The sequence below is a fragment of the Hyaena hyaena genome, unplaced genomic scaffold, assembly GCF_003009895.1.
Source record: "Hyaena hyaena isolate Hyena2069 unplaced genomic scaffold, ASM300989v1 scaffold_99, whole genome shotgun sequence".
Classification (NCBI taxonomy): Eukaryota; Metazoa; Chordata; class Mammalia; order Carnivora; family Hyaenidae; genus Hyaena; species Hyaena hyaena.
In genome coordinates, this window is record NW_024080731.1 from 654609 (window position 1) to 676452 (window position 21844).

General features: G+C 36.5%; 1 protein-coding gene across 1 annotated transcript in view; it reads left to right on the forward strand.

Moving 5' to 3' along the window:
* The first annotated feature begins 4364 nt into the window (after positions 1-4364).
* NAV3 (neuron navigator 3) overlaps positions 4365-21844 on the forward strand; it is a 366296-nt gene continuing 348816 nt past the window's right edge. The window contains exon 1 of the mRNA XM_039235544.1: positions 4365-4607. Within this exon, the coding sequence (XP_039091475.1) occupies positions 4365-4607 (243 nt within the window). The remainder of the gene's footprint in view (positions 4608-21844) is intronic.

Consider the following 21844-nt stretch of genomic DNA (forward strand, 5'->3'; position numbering starts at 1 on the left):
CTGGTTAAATTGAATTACTTCTTTAAAATTGTTGAATTTTATGTGTAATTTTTACTTTAGTCAAGCTGTTAAAAATAGGAATGTGACTCTCTTTATTTTAACAAACATCCGAATTGACTACCCAATCATATTTTTTTTTCTTTTTGTAAACATTTTCTTAATGTTCTTTGATAGTTGGTTATTTTTTCTTTCTCTCTTATAAATAGCAAATTGTCTGATTCATGAGGTTTTATTATTTATTTTTAAAATCATGAATGTTAAACTTTAGCCAGGTTAGACTTCTCTGATTGCCTAAGACCCTAGCTTGGTTTTGGGAGGTAGTGTGTTTCAGGAAAATGACAAGTAATTGATCTCATTTTAATTTTTAGGATTTCTGCCCCAAGTTCAGTTCTATTAACCGTTGTGATCCTGGCATTTTTTTTTTACTTATGTCTCTTGACCTTACCTCAGTAATTCTCAGGGTCATTATATGTCTTACCACATTAAAGACCAACATTTATTGAGCACTTATTATGTGGCAGATTCTGTTCTAAAGACTTCATACATGTATTTTTTTAAGTCTCACAGCTGTTGTAAAAAAAGTAAAATTATTTTTTCGCATTTTGTAGATGATGAAACTGAGGCATAGCAACCTGCAAGTTTATATAACTAGTAGGTGAGGAAGCAGAGATTTAACTCTAGACAATACAACTTTAGCCTGTTCCCTGAACTGTCAATCTACTAATCCTCTAAGATAGATATCTTAGATTTTAGTGTCTAGGTGAATCAGTTCACTTAAATTCTATTCTCAGAGTTTCTCCCTTGCCCTCATGATTCTTTTTTGGTCGATTTGGGATCAATCCAGTAATCTATATTTAGCAAGCACTCCAGGGGGTGGTTTGTTGTACCTAGTTTGGGAAACCCCATTTTCTGTGACTTTAACGTAAGTGTTTAACTTTTCCGGACCTTTGTCTCCTATTCAAAGGTGATATTCTTTTAAGATGCAACGTGATGATTGCTTCTGGCACACAGTACATCCTCTAGAATCAGTTAATTTGTTTTTGTTGCTCTTGGTGGTAGGTGTTATTTCATAGAATTAGTCAACAGTGGCAACTGTTTTCAACCCTATATTCCAGGAAAATGATATTATCCAATAAGTAAAAGGTGCTTCAAATTGAAAAAGACATCTTCTTGAATGTAAATACTTTTTTTTCCAATTTGATTATATTGGGAATTACAGTATGCTCTGCTCCAGCATATGTTTCTAAACTACCAATTAGCTCATTTGTAGTGGGTAAATAGAATTATGTTGCTCTAATGTAGAAGTCACATGGTCTTGTCTATGATTTATTCTAGTCCAAAGGAGGCAGAATAGAGTTGTATTATAACCCTGGGCAGGAAAATAAGCCCTCCACTTTGTTACTAAATAGTGAACAGAAACCTTTTGGTTTTAAGAAAATAATAAAAAAAAAAAGGGCCTGTACATTTGGGGCTCCCTGGCCAAAGGTGCATAACCCTCGTCTTGTGTGGCTGTTAAATATTTGCAGATTGCACTGCCTCCTGTGCCCATTTCAGAGGTAGGCCTCTTGGCTCAGAGTTTGCCTTCCACCTAGACTTTTCCCATCGATTCGAATTAACTTACTATCATCACTTCTTATCAGTTGTGCTTTGTTGTTTTAAAACTCTGGGCTGAACTGGTTGCTTGGGTGGTCCAAATTATCTTACAAGGTACCAATATTATTTTTGCTAGTGGTCTGTTCCCAAAGTTGCATGTTTTCAGTGGTGTTCCCAGAACCTATTTTTCCCACAAGTTTTATTATTTTGGGTATGCCACTTTGTCTGCAATGTGGGGATTTCAGGATACTTTTTTTTTTTTAATGTTTATTCCTAAGAGAGACAGAGTGAGAGTGAGAAAGGTAGAGTGACACAGAATCTGGAGCAAGCTCTAGGCTCTGAGCTGTCAGAGCCGTACTCGGGGCTCGAACTCACGAACTGGGAGATCATGATCTGAGTTGAAGTTGGACACTTAACCAACTGAGCCACCCAGGCACACCATGATACATATATGTTCTTATTTACTTTAAACCCCATTTCAGAAACATGAACATCTCCAGCTTTGCAATATTTTATAGTCTCTAGAAGGGATGGTGTGTCAAATGGTTTGTTAAGTATAAAGTAACTTACTTCCTCAGAGGATCACTTCATTTCTTATTCCCACAAGTGTTGTATTTGTTTCTTATTGTACTATTAAATCCCACTTGAGTTACTTTCTTTTTTAACATTGGCAAGATTTCTAACTTGTATTTGAATCTCTTCTATGCTTATATCAAAGGAACAAATAAATTCGACTTCAGTTATTAGCTTTCATCTGTAAATCACTGCTTCTTACCTAAAATTATTTAATAATTGATAGAGCTGGAAATAGAAATAGTAGACAAAGAAAATAATTGACTATAAAGAGGTGTTTTCTACAATAATAGGTATGCTTTTTGTAATTGCTACCATTTATTGAATGTGCACTAAATGCCCACTCATTTTTAAGGAACTTCTCTTGCAATATTACTAAGTCTTAATATATTTAATGAATAGAACTTTTAGAATATTTTTTTAAATAAAGAAAAAAAAGCAGGTGGCACCTGGGTGGCTCAGTTGGTTAAGTGTCTGACTTCAGCTCAGGTCATGATCTTGTGGTTTTGGAGTTTGAGCCCCACATCCAGCTCTGTGCTAACAGCTCAGAGCCTGAAGCCTGCTTCAGATTCTTTGTCTTCCCCTCTTTGCTTCTCTACTGCTTGCACTCTGTCTCTCTCTTAAAAATTAACAAACATTTAAAAATTTTAAAAAAAAGAAGTCTTTGTCTTTTAGATTCTTCAACAGAAATATGAGGAATATGAACTAAATGAGTTCCTATTATTAGTTGGGAAATTGCTATTGAAATCTCAACACCATCACATAAATATGGCATTTACTAAATGTCAGAGAAACTTGTCTAAGTATAACTACTTTAAAAACAAAAATGCATGCATGACAGATGTTTTCTTAAAAACATACTCCTTGCTTTTATTATAGATACTGACATGTTCTCCCCCCCACCCCGCCAAAATGGAACATAGTCTAATTATAGTGAAATAATTTTGTGGATAGAAGCAGCGTTACTCATAGTCACAGATTATATATTTGGATATTTATTAGCTTAAGATTTTAGTTTGGACCTAAAGAGCTTGAATAACAGCATTATTTTAAATTTTTTCTAAGATGGTCTTTTAAGATGGTCTAAGTAGTAAAGGCTCTTCCATTTCTTAACTGTATGACTTTGGTCAGGTTATTTGAAAGAATTTGAATCTTCGTTATCCTTTCTATATAGTGGATAAGACAAGTGTGTACATTCTTGAGTCGTTCCATTGGTTAAATGTGGTAATACATAAAGTACTTGGTCCAGTAACTTCTCTGTAGTACGTTCCACATACATGAAACATCTGTGAATATTTTTATCACTATTGTTATTAAATTTAGAAACAGTGATTATTGATAGCAAATATGATTGCTGTCCATATTTACTGTATTTTCATAACCTAGGCAGGTATAGTCTGCTGATTTAACAGCTTTGGCAAGTTGCACTATTGCATGAATTTAACCTGATTTCATGGGATAAAACAGAATGAGCACTGTGGTTCATGGCTGTCAGTAGTGAAAAATAGCTGGAAATCAGACAAACAGCTTCATTGCTGAGATTGTTTCCGGGCTAAAAGTTCTTCCAACAGCTGTTTGTTTTGGCCATTAATCGTGTTCGTTCTTTTTTTTTTTTTTTCAACTGGGGGAAATATGATTTTCTTTAAAAAGAGAAGGTAGGCTGGTTATTTCTGAAGTCAGGAAGGACTCCTGTCCTTCCACTATTGTGGTCTTTTGGCTGCCTTGACAGTTGGACTGAGGACATTTCCTTTTGTTTCTCTCCACTTTTTTATTCTCAGTGCTCGCACTCAGACTCAGAGTGCCGTGGAAGGAGGGAAAAAATAGTAGGAGGTCTTTAATCCTAGAGAAAGAGCTTTGTAGCAGTTACCTTGAAGAAAAGTTTACTCCCCAAAGGAGTATTTAATGTTACATAGACACTGACTCACTGAACAGAGAGAGAGCGAGGTTGAGAGAGAGAGAGAGAGAATGAGAGAATATGAGAATTTGAGCCAGCAAGACAGAAAGATACTTAACTGAAGATGAAGGGAAGCTTTGCCTCTTCCTGGAAGTTATATTATTAGGTTTTTTTTTTCTTTTTAAATCATCATGACTGCTAGTTTTGTTTAAAGTATTTGTTCTGGAAATACTAAAGTTGGAGTCTACCAGACTGAGGTTAGAAGCATTTTCTTTGGCAGCAAGAAGATACTTTTATAGAAGCCATGCCTGTACTTGGGGTTGCCTCAAAACTGAGACAGCCAGCTGTTGGGTCAAAGCCTGTTCATACTGCTCTTCCGATACCAAATCTTGGCACTACTGGGTCACAGCCCTGTTCTTCAAGACCTTTGGAACTTACTGAAACAGAGAGCTCAATGCTTTCTTGTCAGCTCACATTAAAATCAACTTGTGAATTTGGAGAGAAGAAACCCCTCCAAGAGAAAGCTAAGGAGACAGAAGACAGTAAGGTTAGTGGCTGAAGGTTACTTTTAGAGCTAAAATGCAAATTTCCTTTTAGGTGGGATCTAAAGCATGTTGTGAAATGGGGAGTGGTAGAGGAACACCGGTGTAAGAAAGTAAGTAGTTAGTATGACTGAACAGCTAAGTATTTAGCTTATGTATAAGTGTAGTGATAACTTATAGTTGTAGCAAAAGTCATGGACAAATTTCTCTGAAAATGCATGTTTGTTATCACTGAGCACTTACTGATAAAGCCCCTACTTAGTCCTAGATATTCTCACAAATATGAGAAAAAGGGGTCTATTGTTCATGATATTATACTGTAAAAGAAGGGGATTTATCTGTAAAAATCCATACTAGATGCCATCACTTTTTTCTCAATTCATTTGCATTTTAAACACTTTCTGCTTGAAAATATGTATCTTAGAATGCTTAATTCATTAAAATATGAAAAAATGAAATATTGTTTTCCTTGATACTGTACATTTGTCTGGATTTTTCACTTGTAACTTGAAACCCTACTGTTTTACTTATTACTGACATCTTTTTCAGTCATTTAATTTATGATATTTTGGGAGCAGTGGCTCCTAGCTCTTGGTGTGTAAGCCATCCTGCAATCATTTTCTCCAGATGCTGTGGGGTAACGGGGCCTTTTAGTTGCTGAACTTCAGGGGGATTCATTTGTACCCTGATAAACATCACTTTTGTAACACAGCGTTAATTAACTATGTGAAACTTCCCAAAGTCAGAATTCTCACTTCTGGCTTAGGGAATGCTTTGATTTTGCCTTCCCACCCAAATGTCATTTTCAAATAACTTCAGAAAAAAACTTTATATTGAAATCAAATCTATAAGTTAAAAAGAGAGCCACCCTGTTTGTCTGAAATGTCCGTTTTATCTCACTCCACCTGTTCAAATCCTCTAAGGAATAGCCAAATGCAACTTTTTGCCTAAAGTCTTTGCCTGCTACCCCACACCCTCCTTTCCTCTCACGTGATTCTTTCTCTGTAGTAGTACTTAAGGTACATTTATTTACATTATGTTTTAATTATCTAGATAATTTATTTCTATTCCCACTGAATTGAAAACATGTAGATGGCAAGGCCTTATTTATACTGTGTTACAGCTCCCTCTGCCCAGTGTTTCATGCCTAAGAGTTAAATAGTATTTGAATGGAATAATACATGAGTGAATGAATCAATGAATGGTCTCTTTGTATCATTTACTCTATAAAATATAGGGTTTGCAGTGAAGGATTTTTAAAGTACTTGTAGCTCTGAAGTTACGTTATCCCTTTTGTATTTTAAGAAAACATTAGAAAATCACACAAGAAAAATCAGTTAAAAATAATTAATTGTAGGCTTATAGTTCTTAGTCGAATATAAGCAATTCAGTGTAAAAGTAGAGAAGTGAAAATTATCAACAGAAGATGAAAAATATCTACCTTTATGCAAACAATTACAAGCAAATGTCCGATTATTCTGTTCCAGTGTTCTGTGTACCCACCATGACGCATCTGGATTAGATGGAAAGAATAGGTAGACCCTTTTGCTTTTGACCATGGCTGTCATCTGCAGGTTTAGTCAAACTTCCACTTTGCTAAATAGCCCTGGCCTAAGACTTATGCACCATAAGTACTGTTTTCAATCAAATTTGGTTGACCTCTTTGGTTAACAAACATATCAGTCACACATATGATATTCCAATAAGATTCTGTGGTAAGCAATGTTGTATTTATGGGACATTTTTTAACATACTACTTATCAGATTAAAAACTTTTTCAAACAAATTTAAAGAATGACTTGTCAGCATTTCAGAATATTTCTCAATGTTAAAAAAAAAGTGCATTTAAAGAGCCTTATAAACCTTGAAAAAATAGAATGGAAGGAAGAGCAAAAATGACAAGGAAGTTGCATTAGAGATAATTAGATTTCACTGCAAAGAGTAGAAAACATAACACTAGGATAAACAACATAGGAGGTTTTTTTTTTTTTTTTTTTTTTTTTCTTCCATGTAAAGGATATCTGGAAGTAAGTAGTAGCCCATAGCTGGTAAAGCAGCTCGTGAAATTGTCAGGGAACCCATCTTTGTCTTTGGCCCGTCATCATCAGTTTGTGACATCTATCTCTCAGTCCTTAGTGGATAATTTGAGTTTTGTCCAATTATAAGGACACACCCTGCTTCATTAAGGATCCTTCCATATCCAGTTTGTCTGTATAGCATTCTAAGGCCTTATCTAGCTGCAGTGGAGACTGAAAAATATAGTGTTTATTCTAGGTAGCCATGTGCCCAACTAAAAATTATGGGTTCTATTTCTAAGGAAAAGGAGACCATGTATGGTGCCCACAATAGATGACTATCATTAAGAAACATTATGTGGCGTACTCTCCTAGGCCTTGCACCAAACAGCCTTATGGTATGGTTAGAGGAAACAAAATCTATATATGACAGTGTCAGAAACATGTCTTCCGTCCAGCACTCCCTTCCCCTATTCTTCTTACTGATCAGTGCAAATGCCACCATTTCAGTCATCTAATCTTGAATTCCTAATCTAATATCTGGCAATATACATTCCATAATTTGCTAGAAATTGGGGATTTTACTTCCCTATTAGAGCTTCAGTTTATTTCTTTATACACAGTCTCATTTACTGGCTCTTGTTTTCTGTTGATCATTGCACTAATTACATAGTGATCTCCTCTCTTCTTGTGGCTCTCCACCACATACATCCAACTCATTCACCATCCTGCTTACTGCTTGGTAAATTTGTTACTTCTTGTGTCTTACAGTTCCTTCATTCAAGCATTCCAGTCTCCAATTGTTGACACCTTTTCTTCTATTTTCATTCCATCTAGCTACTTCTTTCCAGATGTCTCCTTCCTGGGTGTCCCCAGTTGTTCAGAATGCTTAGTCTCACTGTCTTTTACCAAATAAATAACATTGGTTCCAGATTCCATACACGTGGAAACTCCTCACCATATCTCAAGGACTTAGGTTTTCTCTAGTTGTCTCTTGTTCTGATTTCTTACTTTCTTTGAGTTTTCTAATCCCTCTCTTCACATGGATTGGTTTTTCCGTTCTTCCTGGGTGTTCATCCAAATAAAGAAGGGAATCACTTTGCTTTGGAGATTATACTTAAGAATCTAGAGATTAAAGCTAAGAAAGGGGCTTCTAGGGGCACCTGGGTGGCTCAGTCAGTTAAGCATCCAACTTCGGCTCAGGTCATGATCTCAATGGTTTGTGGGTTCGAGCCCTGCGTCGGGCTCTGTGCTGACTGCCAGTTGAGAGCCTGGAGACTGTTTCAGGTTTTGTGTCTCCCTCTCTGTGTGACCCTCCCCTGCCCACGTTGTCTCTGTCTCTCTCAGAAATAAATAAAACATTTAAAAAAAGGGTGCTTCTATTTTGTCACAGCTTAGCAAATCACATGTAATTAATTAAGCATTAGACATCCTTTTTCAAGAAAGTCCCCTCGTCATACCTGCCACTTCCTTAACCTCCTTTTTCATTCCTCATCCTCCTTCCCTCTTGATTTGCCACCTCTCTTTTACCTCTCATATTTTAACTCATTTTGGTTTCTTTCCAGTTCTGGGCCCACTTACCTTTTCCCTCTTGGATGGCCTGTGCAAACTCAAGATTCTTTACGTTACTATAGAAATTAATTTTTTGAACACCTACCTTGTTCTTCATAGGAATTTTTTTTTTCTCATGACATTTCAGAGAAGGCTCTATTATCCACATTTACAGAGAAATAAATGCAGTGGGAAACACTCATTAGATTGGACCGTTAGCTAATACCAAAATCTAGAATTGGAATCTAGGTTTGTTTCTGCAAACTTTTCATTTTTTAATTTTATTTTATTTGTCTGTTACTTTGCACTCTCTCTTCATGATGTAATTGCAGTATTTTTTTCTAGATATGCCCTACCTGTCAAGTCCCACCCATTCTTGAGTCCATTCAAAAGTCAAAGAAAATCCTAAACAAAATATTGAGGAGGTTAAAAGGAAGGAAAGTTATGTCCAGTCAGAGAGATCTAAAGGAGATTCTAGAAAGAGTAATGTTTTTATGTCCATGTTAGTATGGACATTTGTTTAATTTTCTTACTCTGCCAATTGTAAGGACAATTAAGGCAGAGCTATATTCTTTTTTTTTTTTAATGTTTTATTTATTTCTAGGAGAGAGAGAGAGAGACAGCTTGAGCAGGGGAGGGTCAGAAAGAGAGGGAGTCACAGGCTGAAACAGGCTCCAGGCTCTGAGCCGGCAGTCAGCACAGAGCCCGACGCGGGGCTCGAACCCACAAACAGCGAGATCATGACCTAAGCGAAAGTCGGACGCTTAACCGACTAAGCCACCCAGGCGCCCCGGCAGAGCTATGTTCTTAATATTTCATTCACAGAGTGCTAGCACTAATGCTTTAAAAACAGAAGATACTTACACTGAATATTTTATTTTTTTTTTAATGTTTTTATTTATTTCTAGGAGAGAGAGAGACAGTGTGAGCAGGGGAGGGTCAGAGAGAGAGAGAGTGACAGACTCTGAAACAGGCTCCAGGCTCTGGGCTGGCAGTCAGCACAGAGCCCGATGCGGGGCTCGAACCCACAAACCGCGAGATCATGACCTAAGCGAAAGTCGGACACCCAACCGACTAAGCCACCCAGGCGCCCCTACACTGAATATTTTAAAAAACATGAATAGCAATATAGACAAGCAAATATATTGTATGAATAGTATTTTTAATGAGGGCAATATTTTTGTCATATTTTAGGGATGAAAAAATCTAATTTGGATGGAGCATTCAGCAAAGACTTCACCAAGTATTTGATATTTAATGGACAGATAGGACCCAGATAAATAGAAGAAAAAAAAAAAAACCTTTTGCTGGAGAAGAGGTTTGCATAAAATGCCCAGTGAATAAACCTTTATAACTTGAGGAGACTGTTTATGGAAAGACTGTTTATGTTCTGGTCAAATTATACATGGAGGCAGACTTCATTAGTAGACATTGAGGAAGGCTCTTCTGTAAGAATGTGACAAAATTTTGCTGGCAGTGATATTTAGGAGAAATCATAACAGAGAAGGACTAAATTACTGTTTATAGAGGTTTGTTATATGCCTGGTAGTGGGCCAAGCACTTTGTGGAGTATCCCATCAGTCCTCACAATAGCCTTAAGATATAGGCACTGTTGTTATTTTTACATCACAGATAAAGAAACTGAGGCAGAGAGAGGTTATATTACTTACCGATATCTCAGTGCTAGAGTGTGGTAGAAGAGGGATTCAAACCAAGGCTCTGTGCTTCCAGAAGACATTACTTTTAACTAATAACACTGCGACAGTGAAGACTTTGCTGTGTCGGGGGAGAAAAGAAGGGCTATTAATTGACTTGATTTCTATATAGTCGAGTAAGGTTTGTTTTAAATATTTGGTTAACGCTGCTAGTGAATTGCAAATAAATCATTGGTGTGCCCAAGTGCCTAGAATTATCAGGAGAAGACAATTAAGTTGACACATTGTCTCTACTGAATTGTTCAAATAACAGAAATAAATAAAAGAAACCCCATGATGGAATTATAACAGCAGATGTCAATAGAGTAGATGGCTGGCTCTGGCCTCCAGCTGTTTCCCTCTTGGAGAGGAGGCCTGATTGCTGAGGATTGTCGACACTCCTGTTGGCTTGCTCACATGGTAGCACTTCCAGAGCTCGCCAGGCCTACAGCTGCACAGGTCAGCCCTCCCCTCCCTGGATGACTTCGCCTTCCTTGCCTTTTTCTGCTGTGCTTGCACATTTACTTGTTTGTACTTAAAGAAACATGCTTATTTTTTTCCTCGTTGTGGCTCATGTTCCAAGTTTCACAGTTAAACTGTTGATGGCCGTTTTAATTGTTTTTGCCTCTGTGGTAGCAATGGTATAAAGAGTGTGGTAATGATCTTTGAATTTTAACATTTTTCTCTACCAGAAGAATGCTAAGCTTTTCAATATTGTAAATGTATTTCTCTTGAGTAACCATTCGTAGAAATGTAACAATTTAATAATGTTGTCTGTTATTTTAGTTTGTGCTCTACAGTCTTTACAGAATTATATCTCATGGATTAAAATATGAGATTACTAAATATGCTTGGGTAAATTAAAAGTGTTTAAATGTTATTAAAAATCTCATACAACTTTTTTTTTTGTTCTTCAGGTGTCAGTATTGAATGTATATTTGATGCCAATTTGCAGGACACGTCCTTCAACTGTTTTTGGTACTATAGACATATTTCTATTCTTTAATATAAATGAAGGCACTAAATATGTTGTAGTAGAAATATAAAATCAATATACGTCATTAACTTTTAAGCTAAATTGCTTCATGGCTCTATGCTATCACATCTCCAACAATTATCCCCAATCTTGAACTTAATGTATTAGGTGGCATCATTGAAAGAACATCAAATTAGGTGCTCAAAGATTTGAATTAAACTTCTGCTAGATCCTGAAAGGATAAGTCATTTAAATTCTCTGAACTTTAATCTCTGTATCCTCTAAAATGAAGTTAATAGTTCTTGATAAATCTTTTTTTTTTAACATTTTTTATTTATTTCTAGGAGAGAAAGAGAGAGACAGCGTGAGCAGGGGAGGGTCAGAGAGAGAGGGAGTCATAGACTCTGAAACAGGCTCCAGGCTCCGAGCTGGCAGTCAGCATAGAGCCCGATGCGGGGCTCGAACCCACGAACCGCGAGATCATGACCTAAGCGAAAGTCGGACGCTTAACCGACTAAGCCACCCAGGCACCCCTTGATAAATCTTTCCTAATGGTAACATGTGTATCTCTTTCGTTTCTTCTTCCTCCCAATTCTGTCTTATCAGTTATTTCTTTTCTCTTATTTTTTCAATATTTTCTTCTCCAGTGGATTCTTTGGACCAGGATTTTTCAAACGCAGCACATTTGGGGCCTCGTAGTTCTTTGTTGTGGGAGTCATTCTTACTATGTCCAGACATTGTGAAATGTATCCAGAGAGAAGACAAAATCAAACTCAGTTGAGAAAGCAGTATTTTATAGTTAGCTTCCAAAAATACTTAGATGGCCACTATTTTTTTTTGCCATTTTTAAAAATGGTAGTGTAATTGACACACATTACATTAATTTCAGGTGTACAACATAGTGTTTCAAAAGCTCTATACTCACTACAAGTGTAGCTCTCATCTGTCACCATACAGTACTATTACAATATCATTAAATATATTTCCTATGCTGTATCTTTCATCCCTATTACTTGTTCATTTCATGAGTGGAAGTCTGTACCTTCTACTTCCCTTCTTCGATTTTGCCCTTCCCTCTAGCAGCCATCTGTATTTATGCATCTGTTTCTCCTTTTTGTTTATTTGGTCATTTGTTTTGTTTCCTAGATTCCACATGTAAGTGAAATCATATGGTATTTGTCTTTCTCTGTATGACTTATTTTACTTAGCATGATACCTTCTAGGTCCATTCATGTTGTTACAAAAGGGAAGATCCCATTCCTTCTTATGGATGATTAATATTCCGTTATATACATTACACACACACGCACACACACATACACATACATACACATGCCATCTTCTTTATCCATTTATCTGTTGATGGACATTTAGATTACTTCCATATCTTCACTATTATAAATAATGGTACAGTAAACATAGGAGTTAATCTATCTTTTCGAATTAGTATTTTCATTTTGTTTAGGTAAATACCCACTAGTGGAGTTACTTGATCATATTGTCTATGTATATTAATTTTTTTGAGGAATGCCTGTACCATTTTCTAATGTTTGCACCAATTCACATCCTCACCAGTAGTGCATGAGGATTCCCTTTTCTTTCCACATCCTCACCTACACTTGTTATTTCTTTTCTTTCTTTTTTTTTTTTAATGTTTTTATTTATTTCTAGGAGAGAGAGAGAGAGAGAGAGAGAGAGACAGTGTGAGCAGGGGAGGGTCAAAGAGACAGGGAGTCACAGACTGAAACAGGCTCCAGGCTCTGAGCTGGCAGTCAGCACAGAGCCCGACGCGGGGCTCGAACCCACGAACCGCGAGATCATGACCCAAGCGAAAGTCGGCCGCTTAACCGACTAAGCCACCCAGGCGCCCCATCAAGCATTGACTTTTAAATAAAATTGGAAAAGGGGGGCTACGACTGGCTGATTCAGTCAGAAAAGCATGCGACTCCTGACCTCGAGGTTGTGAGTTCAAGCCCTGTGTTGGGTATAGAGATTACTTAAAAATAAATAAATAAACTTAAAAGAGAAATAGGAAAAAAGAGAATGTGCCCCCNAGCACAGAGCCCGACGCGGGGCTCGAACCCACGAACCGCGAGATCATGACCTAAGCGAAAGTTGGACGCTTAACCGACTAAGCCACCCAGGCGCCCCTTTTCTTTCTTTCTTTCTTTTTTTTTTTAATCATGTATCTGTTGGCCATCCATCTGTATTTCTCTTTGGAAAAATGTCTATTCAGGTTTTCTGCCTATTTTTTAATCAGATTGTTTGGTTTTAATTATGTTGAGTTGTATAAGTGCTTCAAACATTTTGTATATTAACCCTTTATTGGATATATCATTTGCATATATCTTTTGCCATTCTCTAGGCTGTCTTTTTGTTTCATTGATGGTTTCCTTCAATTTGCAAAAGTTTTTATTTTGGTGTAGTCTCAATAGTCTTATTTTTGCTTTTGTTCCCCTTGCTTGAGGAGACATACCTGGAGAAGTGTTGCTAAGGCCAATGTCGAAGACATTACTGCCTCTGTTTTCTTCTGGGAGTTTTATGGTTTCAAAGGTCTACTATTTTTTTTTTTTTAATATTAGTATTATTTCCTTCAATATGTTTCAGATGGTCACTCCTTTTTGTCAACTTTGGAAATACATTTCTTGAAAGGGTAGTTTGTTTTCAGTGCCAGTATTCCAAGTTTTCCTGATTTCTGACTCCCATTCTGTTTTTCTAGAGGTTATCAATAGTGTTAGAAAAGACATCTCTTCTTGCCTAATATTTCTTATGTATGTATATATGTATGTTAATATTTTAGCTCTTGTTTTCATCCTGTTTGCAACACTCGACATCTGCTAAGCACAATTCTCTTTTTGGAACATTCCAATATTTACTAGCTCAGGGACCTTAGTGAGTCAGTTGATACTTAAGTTTTAGTTTCTTTGCTTATGAAATGAGGATAAACTGCCTCATAAAATTATTTTGAAGAATAAATGATATATTGCATATGAACTATATTCCAACAGAGCACCCAGTATATAGTTGGTGGTCAACATTCATGGCCTATGATATAGTGTTATAAAAATATCTAATAGTTTCACACAGAATATCATGATGTTAACAATTGGTAGTAGAATGAAGGAGGCAGTGATTAATTCTCCATGCACAGGGAAAATAATGGTTCAGCCATATTTTGCTGAATGAATTTGTTCAACCAAATATATTTGGAAGAAAGAAATTATTAGGTACGCTAGAATTTACCAAGATGTGTAATAGGTAATATTGTGCTGTATTTAGAACACTACAGATTAGGGGCTCCTGGGTGGCTTAGTCGGTTAAGCGTCCGACTTTCGCTTCGGTCATGATCTCGCGGTTTGTGGGTTCGAGCCCCGCGTCGGGCTCTATGCTGACTGCCAGCTCAGAGCCTGGAGCCTGTTTCAGTCTGTGACTCCCTCTCTCTCTGACCCTCCCCTGCTCACGCTGTCTCTCTCTCTCCTAGAAATAAATAAAAACATTAAAAAAAAAAAAAAGAACACTACAGATTATTCACCAGTCCTAGAATGTAAGATGCAAGTAAGAAAAATGAAGTTGAATTGAGGCATTAGGAAGATGGCCTTTAGATTCCAGTAAGCTGTTTGAATTTAACTTTGTAGAAAATGGGAGGAGGGTGTCAACCTGAAATGATTAAGTCTATATTTTAGAAAGATAATGATGAAATGAAACATGGGAAGATTGATTTCAAGGGAGAGAAGTTCAGAAATACAGAAGAGAAGAATGTGGATAGAGCAAAATCTTGACTAAAATACAGAGCGTAAGGGCATTGGAAGGGGGACGAGTCTAGTAAAAGAAACCATAGATGTTTGGATTCATTTATTACTTACCAGCAATTCACAAAATTTTAAGTCTTCAAGGATAAATACATTTTTCTTCAAACAGAAATTTACAGTGTACTTGGACATGATAATTTGTGAGCTTGGCAGCAAGTAGCAGTTAAAATTAATGATAAGCACTAACACTTTTTGTGTACCTGCCACATGCCACATGCTATCCATGGATTGTTATTATGATTGAATGTATAGGGGAACTGAGCTCTGATTGATTGGTGCTAAACGGTAGGAGGAATTTCAACCTAGGTGTATTTGAGTCCTATGTCAGTTTCCCTCTCTATTTCTCTCTGATTAAAATTTATAAATTAGAGTTAAAAACTAATGTTATTCTTTTCTCTCTTTGTGGATATTGAATCACATAATGGGGTGAAAAAAAAGAAAACTATGGAGTCTTGCCAACAGTAATGAATTAATCTTGTACAGGTTTCACTCTTAATCCTTCCTCTCCCTCCAGCACCCACTGTTGCTCCATTTCGCCTTTAAAATATGCTTTTCTTTGGATTTCTAGTCATTCGGGCCAATAAGGAAATTCAATATCTGTGGGAGAGTTCATTAATTGGATACATGACAGGATTTCCCCACTGTTCCCAGTAAATGGAATGATTTGTTAAAAAGTGTTGCAATTCTGCCTGCAGATAAAGTCACCAGATGAGACAGCATTGTCAAACACTTACCATTTTCCCAATAAAGTAACATGATGCTGTCTCCACAAAAGAAAAGAAACAAAACAACAGACCATTCCTTTTTCACTATAGTTCATTGTTGTAAAAGAACTCTTTTGTAAAACTGAAAACCTGAGATGGGCTGGTTCACACTTTTCCATCATGAAATGTGTTAAATTTTATAAACCATCAACATGGCATTATGTTAGTAAAGTAATTCTAACTTCTATAACAAATGAACTCAAGGCCTTAGTGGCTTAACACAGTAGGAATTTCCTTTTCATTCATTTAGTTATTCTGTATGGTGGGGACTTGATGAACTGTGGTCCATAGGTCACATCTAGTCTGGCACCCAAATTTATTAAGTAAAGTTTTATTGGAACACAGCCATGCCATTGGTTTGTGTGTGGCCTATGGTTGCTTTTGTGCTATAACAGCAGAGTTGAGTAGTTACAACAGAGATTGTATGGCCTGCAAAGACTAAAATACATACTATCTAGCCCTTTATAGGAAAAGTTTGCTGACACATGTCTGTGATAACTCAGGAAACCAGATTCCTTCTTCCTTTTGGTTCCATCATCCCACTTCTAACCAGTCATCAGTGAAAGAGAGAAAATGGAAGGTGGCATAAGAGACTTAGAAATTTCACATGTCACTTTTACTCAGTTATCTTCCAGATTGTCAAGCTATCTGTACACATTGAATAAGTGGAGGACCTTCATTACACTCAGGTTACTAAGTGTACAGAAGGAAAATCTTATAGTTAACTCATCTTTAAAAAAAATAGACCAGAAACATCTAGATAGTAGAAGTATCATATAAAAAGCTCACTGTGGGAGCACCTTGGTGGCTCAGTCAGTTAAGCCTCTGACTTCGACTTAGGTCATGATCTCACCGTTGGTGGGTTTGAGACCCACATCAGGCTCTGTGCTGACAGCTCAGAGCCTGGACCCTGCTTCAGATTCTGTGTCTCCCTCTTTCTCTGCCCCTCCTCAGCTTGCACTGTCTCTCTATCTCTCAAAAATAAATAAACATTAAAAAATATTTTAAATAAAAAAAATAAAAAGCTCACTGTGTTCTCATGACTCCTCTAACTATTCTTCACCTTACAACTTTGTTAACCACCTTCAATTTCTCTTGTTTTGATCAGCTGATCCAAACTCAAATCCTGAAAGCAACTCTATCTTGGTTCTGTGACCTTGTTTCTATTTGCTTTACTACTCAGTTTTTAGCATCCTTCTTTTGCTAGTTCTGGAAGCTCTCCATCAGTGCTGGAAACCAGAAAAGCTAAAACATTGTAACATGTGAATTCTAGACGTAGAGTTGAAAGAATCGGGATGGAGTCGGGCATCATAGCAGGAGGAAGGTATTTGCCAACTTCTAGATGTGGTCCAATGGGTGGCGGCATAGTTGTATGAGGGAGGATCTGCTGTCTTGGCCTAGAGATAGGATGTAGCTTCTGTCAGCACATGGCAAATTGTTTCCATAGGGAACCTTGTGGGAATGGGTCATTGACAGACCCACCACCAGCATTGAAAGAAGTGACTCACTAATTCTTTGGGACCAAGGTGAGCAAATATAAGAAGCAGTGCATGTCACAACCTCTTTTCAAATGAAGGTAACTTTCTACATGACTTAATTGGTCTTTAGACTTAGTTGTGCATGTGGGACTATCTGTATCTAGTTTCCTATTTCTATTTGGCAATCAATTTATATTGCTCACTTTTTAGACTCTAAGACATTCAAAGGTTATGTATTTCCTTATTGCCCCTGAGTGCTCTCAATTTTAATATAATTTTGTTGTGCTTTTTTTTTTGGAAAGTTTATTGAATTTCAAAGTTTTATTGAATTTGACAGAACCTTTTATGTTATTCTTTTGACCGATATATATTTTTTGGATTGTATTTCACATTTCCTTTGTCTTTAAACCATCTGCTTTTTATAGCTGTTTCTTCCTTCCTTTGGCCGACTTTTTGATATTCACACTTATGAGTTGCTTTCTTCCATTAAACACAAGGTTTATCATCTCCAACAATATGGTCTCTCTTTTTTTTCCCTCTGATTCAGGCTATACCTATTATATTCTAAAACCAGGCTGCTATTTCACAAATGTAAATACCTCCAGTGGCTAATTCTAGGTATAATTGTAGGTATACATCTAAGTGGCTTTTCTTGTCTTTGTTAGTCATTCATACAATCAACTATTTATTGTATATCATCACCTATTTATTTCATGCTTGTCATGCAGAAGGCAAAGTGTATGTGTGTGTGTGTGTGTGTGTGTGTAACTTGGGTTATTTTAACATGATAGGCTTTATGGGAAATGTACTTGGAACAACTGGGACTTTTCTTAAGATATTTATGTTCATTCTTTTTATCACAAACATTAAAATTTTAATTAATATTACCCAGAAATATCAGAATTGATTATAATTCCGTAATCATTACTTTTATTATACATTTAGAGTCTCTGTTTTGTTTAGGATAGATTTATCCCTTCCAGTTGTGACAATAAAAGATGTCTCCAGACATTTCCAGGAAGAAAGATTTCTCCCAGTTTAGACTGACTGATTTAGATCCTGCCTTGTTTGAAAAAGATTTTCTAGAATTAAAAAACATATGCAACATAAAACATTTTGAAACATATGCAAGTAAAATGTGATTACAAGACAAAAAGAAAAGTAGAAAAGGTTAATGAGAGAGAAGAGGCTGGTGTATGAAATTTGTGCTGTGATATGTCGTATCATTGCTGGAGGTCATCTGTACATTTGTATCTTTGCTTTTGAGTTGCTGATACATAAAGGTTAAACAAGTGATGTTTTAATCAGTGCCCAAAGCATGAGCTAATATTTGCTCAGGAGATTCACATCATTGTTTCTGGGTGAACAAAGAAATATTTCCTATGGATAGCTATAGAGACATTCTTATGTAATTTAGGTAACAATTATCTCAACATTTTTATTACAGATTGTAATTATTGTTTTCTCTATTTATCCCTACCTTCTATACAAAACCATTAGAATAAACATTTTAATTAAATTCAGTTACGATGACCAATTGTACTGGTTTTTGCAAGACTGTAACGATTTTAGAATTGCAAGTCTCTTGTTCTGGGAATCTTGCAGCCCAGAACAAACTGGGATGGTTTGTCAGTTTTCATTCTGAATCAGATTTTCTTGTTTTCTTTTCTTTAGTTTTCTAAAATTATCTAATTATTAATTTTAATTTTGTAGATGAAAATACTTTATGTTAGTCAGTTTTAAAATATTGCATTATTTAATTAAGAATTTGTTGTTAGGCATTGCCAGTTTTCTATTCAGATAGAACAACATATCTTTTTTTTAGCATCAATTATTCAGATTAGAAGTAACTTCTGTGGAGGTGCTGCTTTTCAAAGAATAGTGATGTTTTTAATGAGGTTCAAATGTTTACATCTGTTCCTTCCATATCTGTCCAATTTCTTAAAAATATTTATTTATTTTGAGAGATAGGGAAAGCATGAGTGGAGAAGGAACAGAGAGAAAGAGGGAGAGAGAGAATCCCAAGCAGGCTCCATGCTCAGGGTGGAGCCCTGAGCCTTAAAAAACTTTCTATTATATTTAAGAAATATAAGCACATGGTATTGTTTACTGTAAGTTTGTGAAAAGCACTTAATAAAATATTTAGGTTGTTAGAAAACATTTTTAACTTTTAATTTGTAGTGAAGCATAATAAATATGAACCAAAAAGTATTCATATCATGAATATTTAGCTCATGAATTTTCAGAAACAGAACACACCTGTTGAAGCGGCACAGAACAGGCAACAGTCATTGCCAGCATCCCAGCTTGATACAGGACCCTGGGATCATGACCTGAGCTGAAATCAAGAGTAGGATGCTTAACTGAGCCACCCAGGCACCCCTTATCCATACAATTTTAACTCCCTTTGACAATAATGAATGTCCTCTCTTCCCTTTTGTGTGAAAGACTTAGAGCTGTCAGTAACACAAAGGTGGCTAGTTCTGAGTTCATCAGATAGCTTCCAACATGAATCCTATGGGCTCTGAGTTGAATGGAGTGATACCTTGAGGTATGTGCTCTTAGTTCTTTCTATACCACGAAGAACAGGACTTTCATCTTCCTGCAGCAGCATACTTCTCCTCTGTAAGACATGCAGGATGTGGTCTGGGAGAAAGTCCCCACTTTAACAATAGACCATTGACAGAATGTTTGGGAAACTCGAAAAGGAAGAGAGCATCTGTCTACACCCAGAATTATCAGAAACATTTGTGTGTGTGAGAATCTTAGGTTTCAGAAATATGTTTTTGTAGGGTCAACCGTTTTCATTCTCTGTTTTTATTAGATGAGAAGAGTTGCCTTCAAGATAACAAAACATTTTAAAATCAGGGGAGGAATTGCATCACATTTTGTCTAGTTATCCGAGGCAGAAAATTAATTCCCTCCGGCACAAAACATATTTTGTTGAGCCCTTATGTATGGTCTATGTGAATCAAGGTGAGACAATTAGGAGGGAGAAGATAAAATCCAACTGAAAGAGAATGCCACAGAGAATTCGAAAGGAAAGAATTCCTTCTAGGCAGAGTGACCCAGGTGCTGACTTTATCTACATTTCATTCTGTTTGCAATAGGAGAAAAGATACAAAATAGAGTGTGAGTGTCACAAGCCCTGATATATCCTTTTCTCCTTTCCAGCCTTGAAAAATAGTAATTCAGTTTTAATCAAATTGACGATCTTAAGAAGTTGCAAGAAAATCTTTGCCATTTTATTCGTGTCCATTCTGTTCCTTTTGTAGCTTATTTTGCTTTCCAGAGGAAAGTTCCCGTATACACCACCCTGTCACAGCGTTGATTTGCATGAACGTATCCATTTGGTGCAGCTGCCATTAAGTTGAACATAGAGTTAGAGCGAGTGCCAATGCCTGCCTTGTCTTTTGCTTTTCTTTTCAAATGCAATTGTTTAATACTTTTGTTCAAATGTCTTACCACCTGGCTCCTCTTGTGGATGTGTTACTACTCTCCAGAGGACTTGGCAGTGGGGTACTTCCTGTTCAGCAGGCTTTCATTTATAGGACATCTGCAAAACCACAACATGAATAGTCAGAATAGCAAAAACGGTCTTCTAACGAATGTAATAAAGCTTCAGAGCAAATTATTGAGCCAGGAGAAAGTGCCCCAATGAGCAGATGTAATTTAGCATGAGTAAGACATAAGTCAAGGTGCGGGTCTTTTACTCTCCACCAGAAAACGCTTGGATTTCCTGGCAATCCAATTATGTAATGACTGTGGTTTTCTGTGGCGTATTTTTTTTTTTTTTTTTTTTTTGTAAACTGTGTCTCAGACAGGGAGGAAGAAAGAACCAATTGGATTGTGTAAATTTATAAATAGAAACAGCCATATTGAAATAACAAAACTGCTCTGAGTTAAGCTGATGAATTTTGTTCCTTGTTGCAAACTCAGGCTACTGAATGAATATAAGATCCATCCTGTGGAGTAATTTCTCAGGTTTGCCCAGGAATGTTTAATGGGAAAAATCAGCAAGAAGTTCTTACCCTTCTTCCATTATACTCCCAAATATTTTAGTCCAAATAAATCAAAACCATTTCTCTGTTGGAAGTAGTCAAGTTGGAGGCACACAGGAACTTTGTCCTCTACTACAAATAATGAATAATGAGCTCATACTATTTTTAATACAGCCCATAATTTACTAAACTCTGGGAACAGTTTAATCTGGCAGTGGCATAAAGGATAAAGAGGTACCTACCTTATCCACTGTTGAACAACATGTGCCCTACATTGTCATATGTTCTGGAACAGTAGGTGATTTCAGTTCTATTGCCTCTTTATTTTAGAGGGCAGAACCCAGGTAAATAGGGAAAAATCTCCTTAAGAAAGACCAAAAACATTAGTCTTCCCAGCATGATTCCATTCAATTGGATATATACTCCAAAAGAGAGATTGTGTTATGTTTGCCAGTTAGTTGAAGTTTACAGATCCGTAGGTTTTGAACCTCTCAGTGATGGTATAACAGTAATATTTCTTTTGATTTTTGTGGCTACAAAAGTGATACCAGTCCTTCCTAGACACTGTTGACAAATTAATCTTTCCTAGCACAGCTGTAATCTTGGTAATTTCAACGTTCTTCCTAATCTGATAGAAATGTATTTTCTCATTTAAACCCTTACTTTAAGGAAAGGCCTATTTGATTCATGTTTGCATCCACTGAGATGTCTAAAACAATGTCTTTTTTTAATTAAAATTTCAAATGTATAAGATGATTAGACGAGTCTATACGTTATGCTAAGGTCACAAGTGTAATCATCATCTGTCATCATACACTGTTACAATACTATGGACTCTATTTCCTACTCAGTACCTTTCATCCCCATGACTTATTCATTCTGCAACTGAAAGCCTGTCTCCCACCCCCCTTTACCCATTTTGCCCCTCTCCCCACCTCCTTCCACTTCAAACCA